Source organism: Myotis brandtii, unplaced genomic scaffold (genome assembly GCF_000412655.1).
Source record: "Myotis brandtii unplaced genomic scaffold, ASM41265v1 scaffold486, whole genome shotgun sequence".
NCBI classification, from domain to species: Eukaryota; Metazoa; Chordata; class Mammalia; order Chiroptera; family Vespertilionidae; genus Myotis; species Myotis brandtii.
In genome coordinates, this window is record NW_005368569.1 from 689617 (window position 1) to 712832 (window position 23216).

The 23216-nt window shown below is 39.6% G+C and overlaps 1 protein-coding gene across 1 annotated transcript in view; it reads left to right on the top strand.

The window, feature by feature from the left end:
• CBFB (core-binding factor, beta subunit) overlaps positions 1-23216 on the top strand; it is a 71417-nt gene that overhangs the window by 25980 nt on the left and 22221 nt on the right. The window contains exon 4 of the mRNA XM_014547797.1: positions 20203-20319. Coding sequence (XP_014403283.1) covers positions 20203-20319 — 117 coding nt within the window. The remainder of the gene's footprint in view (positions 1-20202; positions 20320-23216) is intronic.

The window sequence follows — 23216 nt, forward strand, 5'->3', positions numbered from 1 at the left end:
ATTTTTTACAGAGAGGAAGGGAGAGGGATAGAGAGTTAGAAACATCGATGAGAGAGAAACATCGACCAGCTGCCTCCTGCACATCCCCCACTGGGGATGCGCCCGCAACCCAGGTACATGCCCTTGACCGGAATCAAACCTGGGACCTTTTAGTCCACAGGCCGACGCTCTATCCACTGAGCCAAACCGGTTTCGGCGAAAAAAAGCATTTTAAAGCAAACAAGAAAATAACTGCTCATATTACACCATACTACTGGGATAAAGTATGCCAGAGAATTTGGAAAAAAAGTACTGACCAATGTTTTTTCATCTGTGGAGTTCATGGGTCTTTTTCTCTTCCTCCTTTTTTTTTTTTAAAAATATATTTTTTATTGATTTCAGAGAGGGAGATAGAAAAATCAATGATGAGAGGGAATCATCGACCGCCTGCTTCCTGCATGCCCCCCACTGGGGACCGAGCCCACAGCCTGGGCATGTGCCCCTGACCAGAACCAAACCTGGGACCCCTCAGTCCGCACGCCGATGCTCTGTCCACTGTGCCAAACCAGCTAGGGCTCTTCCTCTTTTTTTATGGTCTCTTTCTGGTAACTATTAGCTTCTATTTCTATCTCAACAGGGCTAGGACTAGAAGCAAGGAAAAACTGAAGGAAACTTCCCCAAATGTTAATTATTTACCTCTGCTCCTTATATTGGATCACAAATCAGTGTCTTCCACATACTCTCTACCAGGTTACTTCCTGAAGCAGCTTAGTTTTCTTCCCATTCATACCCAGCTTTGAGAAAACTAGTGGTTAATAAGGCTTTAGAATTAGGCAGAATTAAGTCCTGGTTTCATTTGCTAGTATGTAACTTTGGGCAAATTATTTAATCTATGGTTTTCATTGTAAAATGAGGTTAATGCATACTTTCTAGGATTGCCCTAGTGATTGAAATAGTGAATATAAAGTGCTTAGCCCAATACCTGACACAGTTACAAAAAGTTCATTCAGAAAGTATTTGTTGAACACCTATTATATGTACTGAGCACTGTCCTAGGTACTTGTGATACATCAGTAAACAACAACAACAAAAAGATTCTACCCTGGAGGTTGTTTTATGGCAGGAGTGGAGGAGTAGACAATATACATAATAAATAAATTATATATCATGTTGCAAAGTGGTAAGTGCTCTTGGAAAAAAAGAAAAAGTAGAGTAAAATAAGGATGAGCAGGTATGTTTGCAGTTAATCAATAAGATGGTCTGGGTAAAGAAGATCATATTTGAGCAAAGATCTGAAGGTGGTTAGGAAATGATGAGCCATTTGGGTATGGGGAAAGGTGTTCTAGACAGAGAAGACCTCCATTGTAAGGCTTTAGCGTGAAAGCATGCACTGTGTGTTGGATAGACAGCAAGCAGGCCCCAGTAACTGGAGTAGACTGAGCAAGGAGAATAGTAGGAGATAAGATCTGGGAGATAAGAAGCCAGTTTGTGTAACCACGGTGGCCATTGTAATGAGGTGGACTTTGAGTGAAATGGAGGGATGTTTCAGGTTTTTGAGCAGGTGAAATATATGATCTGCCATAGATTTTGAAAGGATCACTCTAGCTCAGCCGTGGGCAAACTACGGCCCGCGGGCCGGATCCGGCCCGTTTGAAATGAATAAAACTAAAAAAAAAAAAAGACCGTACCCTTTTATGTAATGATGTTTACTTTGAATTTATATTAGTTCACACAAACACTCCATCCATGCTTTTGTTCTGGCCCTCCGGTCCAGTTTAAGAACCCATTGTGGCCCTCGAGTCAAAAAGTTTGCCCACCCCTGCAGCTGCTGGGTTAACAATAGGCTACAGGGGACAAGAGTGAAGCAGGGAGACCAGTTAGACTATTATGGTGGTAGCAGTGGAGGTGGTGAGAAGTTGTCCTAGTATACATGTACTATGAGATAGAGCCAACAGTGTTTGCTTCTGGGTTGAATGTGGAGTGTGAGAGTCAAGAAAGGCTCCAACATTTTTGGCTAGAGCAACTGGGAGTATGGGATTGCTGTCATTTGAGATGGGAAAGGCTGTGGGTGGAACAATTTTGAGGAGCAGTTTAGGACGTGAGTTTGTGGTGGTAGATTGTTATTGCAACTTATCTTTTCTCACCAACTACCCTTAAGTCATGGCACTGCTTTTTAGTAAGTAACCCTTTTTCTGCTTAGCTGAAGAATTCAGTGGCCTTTTAAAAAGAATCAACTCTACTGAAGTATAGTTTACATACAATAAAATGCACCCATTTTAAGTGTATACTTTGAGTTTTAACAAATGTACACACCCATGTGAAAACCACCCACAATCAAGATAATGTTTCAGTCATTCCCAAAAGTTTCCCCATGCCCTTTTACAGGAATCTAGGAGTGGCTTGGCTGGATGGCTCTGGATCAGGGCTCGGGCTGTGCAGTCTCTGAAAACTTGACGAGAGCTGAAGCAGCCACTTCCAAGCTCAACTCGTGACTTTTAGTAGGTGGCTTCAGTTTGTAGTCACGTGTTCTGCTCTGTACAGAGGGAAGAAAATGAAGTCACTCTGCTTTTTATGACCTGTTCCATCATTTGTGTCTTACTCTGTTCATTAGAAGCGAGTCACTAAGTGTAGCCCACACACTCTAGCTCACATTCAGCAGCAAGGCAGGAGATTTATTCACATACTTGGGTGTGAATACCAGGAGGCTGGGATCATCGGGGCCATCTTGAAGACTGGCTACTACAGTATTCACTTAGGTATGGTGAATTCAGAAAAAATTTGAATGCTAATAGGAAACAGAAGCTTCATATTCTCTCTCATTCGAAATATGGCTTCATGGTCTAAGAAAATAGGTTCAGCAGAATCACTTCTTTTATTTATTGAATATTTTCAAAGCAAGGGTCTTTAATAAGGAAGGTTTATTAATGAATAATTGACTGTAAATAGGTACTTTGTGTTCAATCAAGTCAGATCACAATTTTATAATTTGTCTATCAAATATAGTTGGAACTTTTGTACCCTGGTGTCTAGTGAGCTGTCTACATTGACTCTCAATAAGGGTCTTTTTCAGAAGTTTTAAAATAATACAGTGCAGTGGAAAGAGCTCTGGATTTGAGTCAAAAGACAATCATAACCATTTTCCTTATTTGTAACCTAGAGGCCTGATGCATGAAATTCGTGCAAGCTGCAGCGGCTTGCCTCAGCTTCATCCAGAATGTCGTCCGGCTGTCTGGTCTAATTAGCATATTACGCTTTTATTATTTTGGATGGGAATCAGAATGTCTGCCTTATTCATGTATCTCATGTATGTGAGGATTAAATGAGATGCCAGAATATGTGAAAATGCTTTTTAAATTGTGACGCTCTATCCAAAGTTGGGCTATTTGATGGAGTTTTGGTGGTGTAGCATGCCTTAGGTCAAGCTTCACTTCACGTAGCTGTGCAGTGTTGTAATACCAGATCTTTCCAAAGTGGTCCATTTTGGTGCCTTAATAAAACCCTAAAGCAAAAATGTTCTTAATTCTTCCTAAATCTAAACTGCTTTCCTCTAATTTAGCTGTCATAGGACAAGGAAAGCAACTGATCAGAATTTAAATCATTCTTACATTAAATTTTTATAGACCAGACAACTCCAGTTCCTTTGATCTTTCCTCTTAGGACCCATTTCTAATTACTTTTTATTTCAAACAAATCAAATTATTATGGTTGACCAAAACTTGTTAGTCTTTAGTGGTAAGATTAATGGTTTTTGCATGCATTCTGTGTTTTATAAAGTCTCATTTGGGATTTTGAATTAATGATTGTATGTCCTTACTACATAATTTAGTTTTTGAGTATAAAAATAAAAGGTATGCCCTAACCGGTTTGGCTCAGTGGATAGAGTGTCGGCCTGCGGACTCAAGGGTCCCAGGTTCGATTCTGGCCAAGGGCATGTACCTTCGTTGCAGGCACATACCCAGTAGAGAGTGTGCAGGAGGCAGCTGATCGATGTTTCTCTCTCATTGAGTTTCTAACTCTCCCTCTCCCTTCCTCTCTTTAAAAATTCAATAAAATATATTAAAAAAATAAAAAATAAATAAAGGGTATGAAAAATATAAACTGAAAAAAATGAACTTTACACTTACTATTTTTCCTATGGAAATTGAATATGCTATCTAGTGTTACTACATTGGCAACAGTTGTTTCATTCCTGTTTATAACTTATTTTAATGGATAGTCAAACATGTACCAGACACGGAAATAGTTATAAGTATACGTGATTAGAGTACCTACTCTAGCCCTAGCCGTTTCGTTCAGTGGCTATATTAGAGTAGGTACTCTTTATTTATTTAAAAATATTTTTATTGATTTCAGATAGGAAAGGAGAGACAGAAAGAGAGAAACATCATGATGAGAGAGAATCATTGATCGGCTGCCTCCTGCACACCCCCCACCACGGATCGAGCCCGCAAGCCCGGGTATGCGCTCTTGACCAGAATCGAACCCAGGACCCTTCAGTCCGTAGGCCAATGCTATATCCACTGAGCCAAACCAGCTAGGGCTAGAGTAGGTACTTTTTAAATAAATGTTTTTGGTAAGCCATGTTTTTCCTTTCTGAACTTTTATACTTAATCTTTATCATTCTTTTGCATTAGCATCAAATAGCAAAGCAAAATTTAACAGCATTTGATTTAAGGAATGAGGAGAGACTCTTGTTTTAAATGGTTCTCAGAGGCCTGTGACTGCTTCTTCTGGAGCATTTTGCTTACTTGCCTGCAGGATCTTTGTCCCAAAATAAATATTGTGTCTGTTTATATACCATCCACAATTTGGCAGGGCTTAGAGGACTCCTTGATGTTAGCTTTGAGAAATCCTATTCAGGCTCAACAAGTTCCTTCTCCTTCGGCAGCCCAGTCACTCCAAATAAAAGATATCTGTGGTAAAGCTTTGGAATGTGATTTTCCCCTAGAGAAACTGAAGCAGCTTTACAATTAGCTTGTCAGATCTAGATTTTGTGTTTCAATTCAGCTAAAATATGAAGTATATTTTCCAGTACTTAGTTATCAACAGTTTAGTGCATTAAAATAAGTAATCTGGCTTTTAAAAATGTTTTAAGTATACTATAATAACTGAATTAGAATTATAAAATTTAGCGCTGGAAGTCATATGTTTATATTTTTTAAAGAAAAGCTTTTATTTCAATAATTTTTAAATCCAAGAGGCAGAGTTGACTCGTTTCCTGAACAAATAAGAATGTTTAATAATTAAGATGTCAGCTGTAGTCAGTTTGGCTCAGTGGATAGAGCATTGGCCTGTGAACTGAAGGGTCTCAGGTTTGATTCTGGTCAAGGGCACATGCCTGGGTTGCGGGCTCCATCCTCAGTAGGGAGTGTTCAGGAGGCAACTGATCAGTGATTCTCATCATTGATGTTTCTATCTCTCCCTTCCTCTCTGAAATCAATAAAAATATATTTTAAAAAATCTTTTGGAATTTTTTTTAAATCCTCACCCAAAGATATATATATTTTTAAATATATTTTATTAATTTTTACAGAAAGTAAGGGAGAGGGATAGAGAGTTAGAAACATTGATGAAAGAGAAACATCAATCAGCTGCCTCCTGCACACCCACTACTGGGGATGTGCCCGCAACCAAGTACATGCCCTTGACCGGAATCGAACCTGGGACCCTTCAGTCTGAGAGACATATTGGTTGCTTCCTGCATGGCCCCTACTGGGGATTTTTAGCCTGCCCCAGGCATGTGCCCTTGACCGGAATCGAACCCAGGACCCTTCAGTCCAAAAGCCAATGCTCTATCCACTGAGCAAACCGGTTAGGGCTACTATAATATTTTTAAAAAATTCTTACAGAGATGACAGGAATGGATTGCAAAAAATAACATCTGCCTCTTTTATTTTATTACTAGTGGCTCGGTGCACGAAATTCGTACACATTAAAAGGGGATTAATTAGAGGAAATATTTTAATATTGCTATTTGCCCTTTCTCTATAATAGAAGTGTCAGAGATGAAAGAAAATTAGTAAAATGTATATAAAAATCTTCCTCCTGTCAGAGTCTCTGGGGTGCACCATGGGGCCCAGAGTCAAGTCCCTGCCCACTCATGCGCACCTCAAAATTGTGTGAGACCCAAACCCAGCCGCCCCCCCCCCTTTGGGCTAGATCCAAACTCGTCTGGTCCCACCCTTGTCAAGCCCCGCCAGGCTGGGGGTGCAGCCTCAGGTCCCCTGGCCCAGCGCTGGGGCGGAGGGCGCGGCCTGAGGTCCCCTGTAAAGCCCTGCGGGTGGGGGACACAGCCTGAGATCCCCTGTCAAGCCCCACCGGGTGGAGGGCGCGGCCTCAGGTCCCCTGTCCTGGCACCAGGATGAGGGGCGCGGCTTGAGGTACCTGTCAAACCCCATTAGGGTTGGGGTGCAGCCTCAGGTCCCTGCTGATTGCTTGTTAAGGCATGTTATGGGAACTTGGCCTCCGCTGTGGGTGCAGCCATCTTGTGTTACGGAAACCCCACCTCCGCTGTGGGTGCAGCCATCTTTGTGGTGGAGTGATGGTCAATTTGCATATTCCCTCTTTATTATATAGGATATTTTATCTTAATTAAGAAAAATGAATTTTTAAATTTAATTTTGTATGCTATTTTGACTTGAAATTATACCTCCTGGTCCAGAACATTTCATGACTTTTTTTTTAAAATCCTCACCAGAGGATATGTTCTTATTGATTTTAGAGAAAGAGAGAAACAGAGATTGGTTGCCTCCCACACGTGCCCAAATGGGATCGAACCTGCAACCTTTTTGGTGTGCTTGACTACGCTCCATCCGGCTGGGGTCATTTCAGGACTCTTAAATATTCATTGTTTACTTTGAATTATAGAATAAAGATGGCAGAACTAGTAAGTTGTCTGTTTTTTAGGGAGGGGATAATATTCTTTTTTTTTTTTTTTAAAGGAAATCTTTTTATTTACTTCTAGAATAGCTTTACAGGTCATACTTAGAGAATTTCAACTAAGAAGAATCTTTGTCTTTCTTTTTACACCAAGCAACCTACACAACAGGCGTGGTTGCTTTTTCGATAATATTCTTTTTAAAAATATACATGTTTTTATTGATTTCAGAGAGGAATGGAGAGGGAGAGGGAGAGAGAGAAACATCAATGATGAGAGAGAATCATTGATTAGTTCCTCCTGCATGCCCAACACTGGGGATGGAGCCTGCAATCTGAGTATGTGCCCTGACTGGGAATTGAACCATGATCTCCTGGTTCATACATAGGTCAACACTCAACCACTGGGCCAACCAGGCAATACAATATATTCTACAGTCATGCAAAGTGTTCACAATATCTATTGTTCTAGATTCTATGGCTATAACCATAATCTCTGTTGTTTAGGAAAATTGTCTATTTTTATATACCCGGAAATACTAGTAATGCAGTTCATTAATGGAACTGTGTTTTAGGTGAGTGTATAGAGTCAGGAGGTCTTGGTGCTAGCTTTTATCACTTACTAGCTGTGTGACCTTCTGTAAGTGAATTATTTAATCTTGGTTTTAATTTCTTTGTTTTAAAATGTTCTTACTGGATGGCTATAAAGGTCTAATAATTGGGAAAGTTTTGAAAGCTATTAAAATTTGAATATAAACTTAAGTGGTAGTGCTAGTTAAACCTGAGTGAAAAAGTATTAGGAAGAGAGAGTTAGGAAATGAAAGGAGCTGTATGGAGCTGTTTTTGGGTGGGGTAGGGACTTTGAGCAAAGTGAGTTCAAAGTGGAATCTTGGAGTTGCAGAAAGTCCAGAAATAGAATGTGAGGTCTCAGCAGTGTTCAAGTTAATGGTGGTTTGTGATGCATAGGCTAGTGTAACATTGGTTTTTTATACCGTGAGAAAGCCAGCAGGTATTTTAAATATATTTACATGAAGAAAAATTCTATGTTTGGCTCAGTGGATAGAGCATTGGCCTGGGGACTGAATGGTCCCGGGTTTGCTTCCTGTCAAGGGCGTGTACCTAGGTTGCAGGCTCAATCCCAGAGCCCGTGCAGGAGGCAACCAGTCGATGTGTCTTTCTCACCTTGATGTTTCTCTCTCTCTCTGTCTCTCCTGCTTCCCTTCCACTCTCCCTAAAAGTTAATGGAAAAATATCCTCTGGTGAGAATTAGCAACAACAAAAGAATATAAATCACATTACATATTACAGTATTTTAGATTAGACTAAAAATGTTTCCTACTTAAAGCCATGTATATCTCAGTATGATCAGATGGCTCACAGAAGGAATGTCTTTTCTAGACAATGGGTCATTAGAGTTTCTATGTGTAGCAGTCTTTTGAAAAATGATGTTTAGTGAAAATGATTTAATTTATAACACATGACATTAACTTTGTGTGGGACTGTACAATAAAACGAGTACGATATTTCAGCATTTTTGTTTGCTTGTTAATCCTCACCCCAGGATATTTTTTCCATTGACTTTTTTTTTTTTTTTTTTTTGAGAGAGTGGAAGGGAGGGAGGAGGGGGAGAAGAGAAACATCGATGTGAGAGAGACACATCAGTTGGTTACACATGCCCTGACTGGGGCAAGGGATCAAACCTGTAACCCAGGTATGTGCCCTTGATCTGGAATTGAACCAGAGACCTTTCGGTACACAGGTTGATGCTCTAACCACTGAGAAACACCGTCCAGGGCTTTTATATTTTTCAATCCTCACCCAAGGATGTGTTTTTATTGATTTTTAGAGAGAGGAAGGGGGAGAGAGAGAAACATCGATATGAGAGAAACATTGGTCGCCACTCATGCATGCCCTGATCAGGGATCAAACCTGCAAACTCAGTATGTACCCTGACTAGGAATCAAACCCACAACCTTTAGGTGCAAGGGACAATGCTCCAACCAACTGAGCTACCTAGTCAGGGCTTAGCATACTTTTTGTGTTTAAATCTTACTACAATGTGATTTTTGTTAAGTCATTTACAATACCCTGTAAGATGTCCCAAATTAAGTGGGCTGGATGGCTATAAAGTTCTAATAATTGGGAAAGTTTTGAAAGCTACATATTTTACTTTTTTAGTATGTTCATTATTTAATTCATTTCCCCCATAAATGCTAGCCATCTTTTCACTTATTAAATATATCTTACAAATAAAGAATAGATAAAAACATAAGTATAGTTTTAGGAATAGTAATAAAAGGAATATTCATGTACCTGCTACTTAAGATATAACATTTCTACTATATTAGAACTGTGATTCTAGAATGGTAGCCAGTGGTTCTCAACCTTCCTAATGCCGAAACCCTTTAATACAGTTCCTCATGTTGTGGTGACCCCCAATTTCATTGTTACAAATTGAACATAATTAAAGCATAGTGATTAATCACAAAAGCAATATGTAATTATATATGTGTTTTCCAATGGTCTTAGGCGACCCCTGTGAAAGGGTCGTTCGACCCCCAAAAGGGTCACGACCCGCAGGTTGAGAACTGCCGCACTAGACACTTGTGCCAGTAGTCTGAATTGATGTGATATATGTACAAAAGTACATATAAGATTTTGAAGACAAGGTACAAAAAATATGTACACTATCTCAATAATATTTATATTGATTATATATTGAAATAATATTGTAAATATAATTGAAATTAAATAATTTCACCTGTTTATTTTATTTTAATTTTTTAATTATGGCTGTTAGATTTACATGTTACATATGTGACTGCATTTGTGGTTCACATTATATTTCTACTAGTGGCCCTGTGCACGAATTCTCATACACATTGAAAGGAAATTAATTAGAAGAAATATTTTAATATCGCTATTCGCTCTTTCTCTATAATAGAAGTGTCAACCAAATTCTCAATCGACGATGACAGATGGAAACACACGCGTGTGATTGGCACCAGTGAGAGCTTTATATATATAGATAAGCTTAATTAGGCCTGCTTTCTGATTTAGATAAACTTTTTTCAGCCCAATAAAGCACCCCAACTTCCCTTTCAGGTAATTGTCAGCAACACAGCAGTAAATATCAACATGAAGCAGATTATTATTGTAGATCACGCAGGGAGAACAATGGGTAAAATATTAAACGGCAGCAGTATATGACTATATTCTGTGCAGTGAGAAAACCTGAAGTCATTTTCAAGGCCCACCATTTCTTCTTTTCAGTCGGGTCAAGTTTCTAAGCTTTCCTCCTTCAGGTACTTGTCAGCAACACAGCAGTAAATATCAACATGAAGCAGATTATTATTGTAGATCACGCAGGGAGAACAATGGGTAAAATATTAAACGGCAGCAGTATATGACTATATTCTGTGCAGTGAGAAAACCTGAAGTCATTTTCAAGGCCCACCATTTCTTCTTTTCAGTCGGGTCAAGTTTCTAAGCTTTCTAAATCTCTGTTTTCTGGCTACTGAAAAGAAAATAGGATTCTACTGAGTCTCCTATCTACCTACTCCAGGAGTTCTGTGAGGAACAAATGAGATGAGGCACGGGAAAATGCTTCATAGACATTTGGTTAAAGTGTAAAATGTTTGCACCTGGCTATAAAGCAAGTCGTGTTCTTGGGCTGAAGAAACTCCAAGAATGCTAGACACTAGGGAGAGGAAGCCGGGCGTTGCTACACCATGTCATTACCCGACACCCACAGTGACCATTGCTGGGCTGGGCTGGGCTGTGGGCTGCATTTTGTGCTATGGGGTCTCTGCAGTGTTGGCTGCCATTTGATGGGCTGTCGCTCCTGGGTGGTGGTGGGGCCTGTGTCCCACGTGGGGGAAGCCAAGTGTTGCTTTTTGGGCACCAGGTCTGTGGTGCCGTTTCTTTGTAAATGGCCAGTGCTTGTCACGGCAGCTCCTGCGTTGAGCATCTGCCCCCTGGTGGTCAGTGCACGTCATAGTGACCGGTTGGACACTTAGCATGTTGACCTTTTTTATATATAGATTGGACAGTGATACTTCAGAAAACTCCACAGTTCTATTTCCCACTCCACCAAAAAAATCCACCACAAACCACTATAATGACTGATATATTTATTATTTATTTCTTTGCTTGTCTTTAACATTTTATTTTCTATGCATGTATCTCTAACCAATGCATTGTTGCATTTTGAAAAACAATACAGCAAGCACAACCTTCATGACAGTGTAAATGAAGGATTGCAGTATCATCCTAACATGAAAGCTCCTAGAAGATAAGCTGAACAGATCTGAGTCAAGTCTGGATTCAGCTTCCCTGCGAATTTTTTTAAAAATACGTTTTTATTGATTTTAGAGAGAATGAAAGGGAAAGGGGGAGAGGGAGAGAAACATTGATTGGCTGCCTTCTGTAAGCCCCCCACTGGGGATCGAGCCAGCTACCCAGGCATGTACCCTAACCTGGAATCGAACCAGTCACTTCTTGGTGCATGGGACAAAGCTTAGCCAACTGAGGCACACCAGCCAGAACCCTGAGAATTTTTACAAGCCATTTTCTGCAAGTTTGTGAGCAGAGTCATGAATGGGTTGTGAAAAAACTAGGGCTTACTCTAGAGCAGGGGTTCTCAACCTGTGGGTCGCGACCCCTTTGGGGGTCGAATGACCCTTTCACAGGGGTCGCCTAAGACCATTGGAAAACACATATATAATTACATACTGTTTTTGTGATTAATCACTATGCTTTAATTATTTTCAATTTGTAACAATGAAAATACATTCTGCATATCAGATATTTACATTACAATTCATAACAGTAGCAAAATTACAGTTATGAAGTAGCAACGAAAATAATTTTATGGTTGGGGGTCACCACAACATGAGGAACTGTATTAAAGGGTCGGGGCATTAGGAAGGTTGAGAACCACTGCTCTAGAGTTAGGGCATGTGGCAAAGTGTGAGCCAATGTTCACAGTATGCTAAAGATCTGGAAGAAAAAATGGTCAGAGGGAGTGGGCTGCTCTGTATTATCTGATTCTAGGCTTACCATGACCTCCTTCCTTTTCACAGGAGTTTCTCCGTAAGTCTTTTCATCTTATGAAACTGAAACTCTATCCCCCACTAAACAATAACTCCCCATTATCCTCTTTCCCCAATCCTGGCAACCACCGTTCTACTTTCTGTCCATAATTTTGACTACTCTAAGAACCTCATACAAGTAGAATCATATAGTATTTGTTTTTTATGCCTGGCTTATTTCATTTAGCATAATGTCCTCAAGAGTCATTCACGTTGTAGCATATTGCAGAATTTACTTCCTTAAAAGGCAGAATAATATTTCATTGTATGTGTGTGCCACATTTTGCTTGTCTAGTCACCTATTGATGGAGACGGGTTATTTGTATGTTTTAGCTGTTGGGAATAGTGCTGCTATCAACAGGGGTGTACAAATATGTCATTGAGACCCTGCCTCCATTTCTTTTGGGTATATGCCGAGAAGTTGGATTACTGGATCATATAGTAATTATTTTTAATTTTTTTTTTTTAGTTACTGCCATACTGTTTTTCACAATGGCTGTATTCTTTTACATTCCCACCATAAGGGTTTTAATTTCTCCTGCTAACACTTGCTGTTTTTTGGTAGTAGCCATCCTGATGGGTATGAAGTGGTGTCCCATTATAGTTTTGGTTTTCATTTCCCTCATGATTAGTGATAAGCATCTTTTCTTAATGCTTTTTGGCCATTTACTAGTATGTATCTTTGGAAAAATGTCTATTCAAGTCATTTGCCCATTTTGTATGTTAATCCCTTAATGGGTGTATATGATTTGCAAATATTTTCTCTCTCTCTCTCTCTCTCTCTCTCTCTCTCTCTCTCTCTCTCTCTCTCTCTCTCTCTCTCTCTCTCTCTCTCTCTCTCTCTCTTTTTATAGAGAGGGAGAGAGAGGGATAGAGAGTTAGAAACATCGATGAGAGAGAAATATCGATCAGCTGCTTCCTGCACACCTCCTACTGGGTAGGAGGTACATGCCCTTGACCGGAATCCAACCTGGGACCTTTCAGTCCGCAGGCCAACGCTCTATCACTGAGCCAAACCAGTTAGAGCTTCTCCCACTCTTTGGGTTACCTTTTTACTCTGTTGATAGTGTCTTGATACATACAAATTTTTTAAATTTCATGAAGTCCAATTTATTTATTTTTTTAAAATAAAGTTTTACTTGTGTCTTTGTTATCATTTCCAAGAAATCATTGTCAAATCCAATGTCGTGAAGTTTTTATCCAATGTTTGCTACTAAAAGTTTTATAGTTTTTGGTCTTTGATTCATTTTGAGTTTATTTTTTAATATCGTTTTAGATAGGGTTTTTATTCTTTTACATGTGCGTATTTATTCCTACTACCAATTGTTGAAAAGACCATTCTTTTCCCCATTGAATGGTCTTGGCACCATTGGCAAAAGTTATTTGACTATGTGAGAATTTATTTCTGGGTTTTCTATGCTATTCCATGGGTTCTATATTTTTGTTTTTATGCTAATACTATGCTGTTTTGATTTTTGTAGCTTTGTAGTTTTTTTAGCATAAATTTTCCCGTAAGGCGAATTTTATTATTAACACTAGTTTATTTCCCTCCCCACAAGACCAAGTGCAACTATCTGAAGTGAACGTATCATCAAGATTTTATTGTTACATAATAAAACAAAACATGAAGCTTAGAATTGGATCACTTGGTCCTTTCTCTTATCTCCTCCTAGTTTAAAATGCTTGCATCTTATAATAGCCACCCTTCTCTTAGATGTGCAGATAGGCCTAACACATTCAAGCCTCAGCACAATCTTTGTAGTTTTACCCTTTTTGCAGAAAATCAGCTTAGTCTGCCCACCATAACCACTCTGTTTCCTGTCATAATGCCACTTTCCCTGCACATACAGAGAATCCTTGTCATTGTACTGTGTTATGTTGTGGAGTTGATGCTTGCCACACTTCTTACAGAAAGTCTGGCAGGTTTTAGAAACATTCAACCATGTTTGTTAGAGCGCTATCAACATTGAAAGCATAGTAAGTTTTGAAGTCAGGAAGTGTGAGTCCTCAAGTTTTGTTCTTTTTAAAAATTGTTTTGACTATTTAAGGTCCCTTGAGATTCCATATGAAATTTAGGATAGATTTTTCTGTTTGGTTAACAGATTTTATTGAGTAGGTGTGTATATGTAGTTAACACACACACAATAAGTTCATGATATTTGAACTGTAGAAAGTAGATTGGTCAGTTACATTAAATCACTATGGAAGAAGCTTTTTTTTTTTTCACTTACATGCAACCCAATTATGATTCAGGCAAACAAGATTGAATGACTAACCCTAGTGATTATCCAACAGGCGAGCAGATGACTGTGCATTTATGAACCGGTGGGGCATGTGGCTAAAGGAGGATGAGTCAGAAGCAAGTATCTTCTAAAGGAATGTGTTAGAATAGACTACAGAAATGATTATAACTAAAAGGCAGGAAATACTCTTCCTTAATGGAATATCTTATTTCCCTGGGTGCCCATGGCCATCCCAGTGTCACTGCTTGTCTTCTGGTTAATTGGTGGTAACAACTATTTATTGTCTTGAAAACTTGGTTTCTTTTCCTTGAAAAGAAGTTACTATGTAAAACATGGGTGGAAATGTGTATGTAAGGAATCAGTGTTTCTGTAGTACTCTATATGTTTCATAAATTTTATGTGCATTGAGTTAATTTTTATTACCTATGAAAGGCATTATTTAGGGGTTTTATATGTGAGGAATCTGAGGCTTTTGAGCAAACAAATAATTTATATCAGACACACTGATAGAGCTACAATTTAAACCCAGGTTTTATCTGATTCCAACGTATATTTTGTCATGCACTACATATGTAATTTTACACAGAATTTCAGTAGGTTTCTGGTCTTTTTTAAACTTATCCATAAACTCAAACTTCCGTAGGTTCTTTGAACTCTAGACTAAGAACTACTGCCTTAAATAAAAGCATGGCTAAAAATTACGAGTGCCCTTAGATACCTAAAGGCATCCACCAAAGGGGAAATTTTTATTTGGAGACCTGTAACTTAACCTTTAGCCCCTAGGCTCCTTACATGTTTCTCTCTTTTTCTCACTGGCTATTTATAGCATGCTTGCTGGGTTCTTTTCTGCTACCCAGCATCTAAAAGTTGGATTTCTTCCGAGTTCTTCCTGGGCCCTCCCTCTTTTCTCCTACTTACTTTGGGAATCTCTTCCTTTCTTCTAGAGCAGCAGTTCTCAACCTGTGGGTAGCGACCCTTTCACAGGGGTCGCCTAAGACCATCGGAAAACACATATATAATTACATATTGTTTTTGTGATTAATCACTATGCTTTAATTATGTTCAATTTGTAACAATGAAATTGGGGGTCACCACAACATGAGGAACTGTATTAAAGGGTCGTGGAATTAGGAAGGTTGAGAACCACTGTTCTAGAGTTAAATGGCACTGTATTGTTGATGGTTGCCAGACTTAACATCATCAGCCCGTATCTTTTCTCAGAGTGCTAGAATCCCATTTGCAACTGCCTACTCAAAAATCTTCATTTACATATCTCATGTGTTACTTATGTAACAGATAAAAACTATTGCAAAATTTTTAATAATAGTTTTATTGAGATAAAATTTACATACACAAAATTTACCCCTTTAGAGTCTACAATTCCGGGGGTTTTAGTATATTCAGAGTTGTGTGACCATCACCACTCTAATTTCAAAACATTTTCATCACCCCAAAAGAAATCCAGTACCTGCTAGCAGTCACTCATTTTTCCTGCTCCTGAGCCCCTGGCAACCACTAATCTCCTTTCTCTCTCTATTTGCCTGTTCTGGACATTTTATATAAATGGAATCATAAAACATATGGCCTTTTTCTCGTTTCTTAGCATAATGTTTTCAAGGTTCATCCATGTTGTAGCATGTATGAATACTTCATTTCTTTTTATCGCCAAATATTTCATTATATGGCTAATGCCACAGTTGATGGTGCATACATGTTTTTCTGAAGCTCTACTGCTACAGTGATAGGGAATTTAAAGCTACAGATTTTGAATATTAAGTGATATCATGTGTGATTTAGATTGACTATAACATCACAAATACTGATATTTAGAGCTTGGGTTTATTAAAAATTGTTTATACTAACTTTTACCTTATTTCTGAAAGAATACAAATGTGAGGCTATAGTCACTTCTAACTTTCTGTGAAGTCTCAAACATCCTCTGATATTTTACTTTTGGAAAGATAAGCGGGCCTTTTTGTTGTTTTTGTGTATACTTAGTTTAATCTGTTTACCCATTTTAAAGGCTTTAGAATCTTTTTTTTCCAATCCTTACCCTAGGATATTTTATCATTGATTTTTTTTAGAGAAAGTGGAAGAGAGAGGGAAAGACAGAAATATCGATGTGAAAGAAACACATTGATTGGTTGCCTCTTATACAAGCCTAAACCAGGGCTCGGGCCGGAGAGGAGCCTGCAACCCAAGTATGTGCCCTTGACTGGAATCGTACCAGGGACCCTTCAGTCTGCAGGTCAGCACTCTATCCACTGAGCCAAACTAGCTAGGACTATAGAATGCATTTTGTATAAAATACTTAATTGTTCTTAGAACAATGGGTTTAATCCCTAAGTCATATTTTAATAAATTTTCTTTTCATAGTTTGAAATAGGGCATCATTATTTTCAGTGAAAAATGTCTTAGTGTTTAAATGGCATTATTGAATTATATTACAAAATGCCAAACTGGTAAGAGACAAAATTTTATTTTCTTTGTACTTTGAGGTTTGGTATTCATGAATGTATGAAAGTGGCAAACATTTACTTTGAAGATCTACACATAAAACTATTTGAATGTGAACATTAAATAAATCACCAGAATCATCTAAATATCATTTAAAATTATAATTTCAATCATTGCATTAGCCTTGATGAAGAACTATAGCCATTTTCTGAACCCATTTAAGAATTTCCCAAAACACACCAGTGGTTTTCTTTGTCATGAGAGAATTTTTATAAAAAAGTAACAGCCTTCAGCTTTTGGCTTGGAGGAGGCTTAGGTGCAACTTTTTCTTCGGTCGTCCCAAAACCTGATTCATCCAACACCAGCTGAAGTTTGACCCCAAGGACATTAAAGTTGTGTATCTGAGGTGCAACTATGGGGAAGTCAGTGCTACATCTGCCCTGGCCCCCTGGGTCTGTCTCCAAAAAAGGTTGTTGATGAAATTGCCAAAGCAACTGGTGATTGGAAGGGTCTGAGGATTACAGTGAAACTGACCAGAACAGAAAGGCCCAGATGGAGGTAGTACGCCAAGAGACAGAGAAAAGCAAAAAACATAAGCACAGTGGAAATACCACTCTTGCTGAGATTTGCCACCATTGCCCGACAGATGCAACACCAATATTTGGCTAGAGAACTCTGGAACCATTAATGCGATCCTAGGGACTACCCAGACTGTGGGCTACATTGTTGATGGCTGCCACCCTCATGACATCATAGATGACATCAACAGTGGTGCAGTGAAATGCCTAGCTAGTTAAGAACTACAAAAGAAAATATTTCAATTAAAGATAATTTCACAACCAAAAAAAAAAAAAGGAGTAATAAATGGCCTTTAAAAATTTTTAGTAATTTTTTTAAGGAAAATATTTTGGCTGTGGAAGTTAATATGAATAAGCTACATTTATGGAATCTTTGATTCTAAAAGATATAAACTCATTGGTGAATGTAGAATCTGATTATGAAGTTGACCTTTCTCTGCCATTAGAAGAATTCTCTTTATAATTAGTATAAGAAGTTAAAATATTGAGGCACATTGAGAGGTGAAATGTTATACTCCTCCCTGGTGTGGCACTCCCTTCAACCTCCATTAGAAAGAGTAGGTGGAAATCTTGATTAGAAGAAATAGTAAGTCAAGTTAATATTAATAGGCAGTATAGAAGGGTATTGTTTTTTAGGTTTTGTGAGGTGTCAAATATGAGGTCAGAGTCACTTGTTAGACTTAGGTATATATGTGGAGTTTTGAATTTACAATGTGGAAGGGAATGAACACTTATCAGAACAGAAGGAAATGTGTGGTTAAACGGTTTCAGCTATAACTGTAGACTATTTCCCTTGGTCCAAATGGGAGGAGAAATGGATCTTTATGTTTTTAGCTTTTTCCAGTATAAGTAGAAATTGGTTCAGCAGGGTTGATTGGAGTCCTTAACAAGAAAGATGGTTGTGTTTAGTAGTGGAGGCGAATGACATGAATATGTATTAAAAAGGTATAAATCTGCCCTGACCAGTTTGGCTCAGTGGATAGAGCATTGGCCTGCAGACTGAGGGGTCCCAGGTTCGATTCTGGTCAAGGGCATGTACCTTGGTTGTGGGCGCATCCTAGTAGGGGGTGTGCAGGAGGCAGCTGATGTTTCTCTCTCATTGATGTTTCTAGCTCTCTGTCCCTCTCCCTTCCTCTCTGTAAAAAATCAATAAAATATATATATATTTTTAAAAAGTTATAAATCCTATAGCTTTTGTTTTACAGGTGTCTTGTAATTTTTCCTAGCATATTTATAATCACTGACGGTCATTTATTCTTACTAAGTCTCTTTAAAAACAAGAATTCCCCAAGATTCTTTGTTGAAGAAACTGCTAAGTTGAGTAAAGGAAAAGTTAATGTTTCTAGGTTTCTCCTCAAAACGAGCTGTCTTACTGATTTTATATAATTATAGGTAATAAATAATGCAAATTTTAATGCTCTGAGATTATTCATAGAAAACATTCGGTATAGGCGAGTAAAGAACCTTATTTATAAAGATACTAGAGGCCCAGTGCACGAAATTTGTGCACAGGGGGCGGGGGGGGGGTCCCTCAGCCCAGCCGGCACCCTCAATCTGGGACCCCTCTCACAATCCAGGACTGCTGGCTCCCAACCGCTTGCCTGCCTGCCTGCCTGATCACCCCTAACCCACTCCTCTGCCAGCATGATCGACACCTAACTGCTCCCCTGCCGGCCCGATTGCCCCTAACTAGCCTCCCCTGCAGGCCCGGTCACCCCTAACTGCCCTTGCCTGCAGGCCTGATCGCCTCCAACTGCCCTCCCTTTCAGGCCAGGTCCCTCCCAACTGCCCTCCCCTGCCGGCCATCTTGTGGCGGCCATCTTTGACCACATGGGGGTGGCCATCTTGTGTGTTGGCGTGATGGTCAATTTGCATATTATCGCTTTATTAGATAGGCTATTTGGGCACCTGCCAGCATGTCTCAGAACGTCTTGGTTCAACTCCCCATCAGGGCACATGCCCAGGGTTACAGGCTAGATCCCCAGTAGGGGGCGTGCAGGAGGCAGCCAGTCAATGATTCTCATCATTGATGTTTCTATCTCTCCCTCTCTCTTCCTCTCCTAAATCAATAGAAATATTAAAAAAATAAAATAAAAAAGGCAGCATTACCTACTTGATGTGGGGAGTGAACACACAATACAACATAGAGGTGATATAGAATTGTACACCTGAAACGTATATAATTTTATTAATCAGTGTCACCCCAATAAATTCAATTTAAAAAGCAGCATTACTTATCAGATAGCTATTAGGTTGCTTATAAAGCTGAAGAAAAGTGTAAAAGAGCCTGACACTGGAGAGCTCCAGGGACCCAAAAAGAAGGGAAGCAGTGCACACTTTTCAGGGGCTAATGAATTCCAGTTGTTTTCCGTCTGTATGTCTTTCTACTCAAGATTCAAAAACCAGGCCCTGGCTGGTGTTGCTCAGTGAATAGAGTGTTGGCCTGCGGACTGAAGGGTCCCAGGTTTGATTCCAGTCAATGGCACATGCCCAGGTTGTGGGCTTGGTCCCCAGTAGGGGGCATGCAGAAGGCAGCCGGTCAGTGATTCTCTCTCATCATTGATGTTTCTATCTCTCTCTCCTTTTCCCTTCCTTTCTGAAATCAATAAAAATATATTTTAAAAAAAAAGATTCAAAAACCAAGGCAAAGTACTTGATTGTCCTAGCTACAGCTGGAGGAGCTATGATGTCTACTTCAAATACCATCTTACTATAGTTTTTACAAAATCTGAAAAACTTTCTTTTAAAAATAATCTGGAAGAATTGTAACTAGAAATAAAATTCTGGTAAACCAGATTAACTTAATGTATAGAATATAGTCAGAGGCTGTAGTTTATATACTAGTACTTATAATTCTTGATTTTATGATTGTATTTATTTTTTTATTTCCTAAGAAAACCACAGTTTTCATAAGTAACTTTGATCTTTGTTTTTCATGTGTCTGATTGGTTTTCACCCTTTTTTTCTGTGTCTTAGGTCTATTTGAAGGCTCCAATGATTCTGAATGGAGTCTGTGTTATCTGGAAAGGCTGGATTGATCTCCAGAGACTGGATGGTATGGGCTGCCTGGAATTTGATGAGGAGCGAGCCCAGGTAGGGAGACTTCAGGCTTTACTGAGTGTGGTCCCTTTATAGACCCCTAATCTTGCCTGTGCCTGGGGATCTATTTTACCCCATCTTTAAGAGTAAGTATAGCCCTAGCCGGTTTGGCTCAGAGGATAGAGCATCGGCTTGCAGACTGAAGGGGCCCAGGTTCGATTCCAGTCAAGGGCACATGCCTGGGTTGCGGGCTTGATCCCCAGTAGGGGGTGTGCAGGAGGCAGCCGATCAATCATTCTCTCTCATCATTGATGTTTCTATCTTTTTATCCCTCTCTCTTCCTCTCTGAAGTCAATAAAAATATGTATTTTTTAAAAAGAGTAAGTATATTGCCCTGACCGGTTTGGCTCAGTGGATAGAGTGTTGGCCTGCAGACTGAAGGGTCCCAGGTTCGATTCCAATCAAGGGCATGTACCTTGGTTGCAGGCACATCCCCAGTGGGGGCTATGCAGGAGGCAGCTGATCAATGTTTCTCTCTCATTGATGTTTCTAAACTCTATCCCTCTCCCTTCCTCTCTGTAAAAGAATCAATAAGATATATTTAAAAAATAAATAAATAAAAAGGGTAAGTATAAAAAGTCTCAGGTTCAAATAATATTGAGGAATCCTAAAGATGTTGAGACACAAATTCTGGTCCTGGTTTTAGGTAAGTTTTTCCATCAGTGGTTCTAAAATTTCATTTGATTACCCTAATCTGCTCAGTGGGCTACTTCAGAGTCCAGTAAATGGTTCTCTTTAATATTTGTTCTTGATCTTTAGCACATTATGAGGAAGAAAAAAAGAGTTCATAGTAAAATGTAGCAGCAACACTGAGAAGCTTGGCAAATCCTCTCCCCAAACACTGGACAAAATTGTTGTTTTTTTTTGTTGTTGTTTTTTTTTTAAATATATTTTATTGATTTTTTACAGAGAAGGGAGAGGGATAGAGAGCCAGAAACATGGATGAGAGAGATCGATCAGCTGCCTCCTGCACGCCCCCCAGTGGGGATGTGCCCACAACCAAGATACATGCCCCTGACCGGAATCGAACCTGGGACCCTTCAGTCCGCAGGCCGACGCTCTATCCACTGAGCCAAACCGGTTCGGCAAAATTGTTTAAAAAAACAAACAAAACCATTTAATGTCTCGACATTAACCAAAGGGCACAAATTGAGAGGCATTTATTTAAACAAAGCTACCTGAATTTCACTAACAACAGTAATAGTCTGGCAATTTATTTTATTTTATTTTTAAAAAATATATTTTATTGATTTTTTACAGAGAGGAAGGGAGAGGGATAGAGAGTTAGAAACATTGATGAGAGAGAAACATCGATCAGCTGCCTCCTGCACACTCCCCAGTGGGGATGTGCCCACAACCAAGGTACATGCCCTTGACTGGAATCGAACCCGGGACCCTTGAGTCCGCAGGCCAACGCTCTATCCACTGAGCCAAACCGGTCAGTATAGCCTGGCAATTTAGTCAGGAGCTGCTCCCATCTTTTCCCTCAGCTCTATGGTCCTTCAAGTTCTACCTTTGGCAGGCAGGGCAAGGCATGAGGGCTGGCAGCTCTTATCCTCCTATCAGAGGGAGCTGACTTTGTTTAGAGCAGCTTGGAGGGATGTTCTCAATAATAATAGAGGTCTCTGGCAAACAATCCAGGAAAGCTAATATTATAGGAAGCAACAAAATGGCAGACTAGCCAGAAATTTATTAGGGTTATCTAGGAAAGAGATAGCCCTTATGGTCCTGAAGGCTGTGTGCATATATAAAGCCACACCTGTTCAGGAAAATCTAAGAGGACCTTTGGAGGAAGCTAATTCTTGCTGAACACAGGTTAAACTGATAAGCTCCCTGCACTTTTACAAGATTCCCCCAAAACACACATCCTATGACAAAGGATGGAAGCCTACTGAGTTCCAGGTATTTAGGCAAAACTTCTCACCAGTCATTGGCTGACCACTAATTTATTCTGATGGGGGAGTGGGGTGGCAACCCCTAGAAAGCATGGCTTAAAAACAATAACTAAGCAGTGACATCAGAGGCTGCACACTGCTGAGGAAACAGATTCTACAGAATTGGTCCAGGCAAGTCACTAAACAGACAAACACAAAACAGTGTTATAACCAATTTAGTTTATACAAGGGAAAATTTTAGATTGAGTTGACTTTTAAAACTGCAATATTTTATTGGAATGATAGGTAAAAAATTTAGTTAATCTACAGCATTTCTCATACTTAGAATTTTCCAAGCTTTGTTGCCCCAGTCCACAAATTGAGCTTTATCACTACAAAGTGCCATCTGTTGTGATAATAAATTAATATAAAAGGTTTTACATAATGTAGAAATTTCAAAGCAGGGGATTCCAACCATTCAATCAGCAGTCAGCACTTATCTGTAGCTTTTTCCATCCCAAAATCATCTATAAAGAGACAAGTAAGTGTAGAAATTAAGAGTAGAAGCTTCATAGTCATAATTGTGAATCCTGGCCCCACCACTTACAGCTGTTATGGACTGAATGTTGTGTTTCCCCAAAATTTATACATTGAAGCCCTAACCCCCACTGTGACTATATTTGGAGATAGCGCTTTTATAGGGAAATTAAGGTTTAACCCTATATAATAAAGGGCTAATATGCAAATTGTCCCCTCGACCAGGAGTTCCGCGGCCCCTCCCCCCAGAAGTTCGTGCACCGGGCCTCTAGCCCTATCTAATAAAGGGGTAGTATGCAAATTAACTGTCACTCCATCACAAAGATGGCAGCGCCCATACCCACAAGATGGTGGTGCCCAGTCCCTTCAGCCCCGCTGCTGGAGTGTCTGGTCCTGTCAGCCCCGCTGGGGGGAGCGGTGGCTGAGCAGCACGGCTGGATCCGCCCTCAGGCGACGAGCCCAGTGTCCCGCGCACCCCGG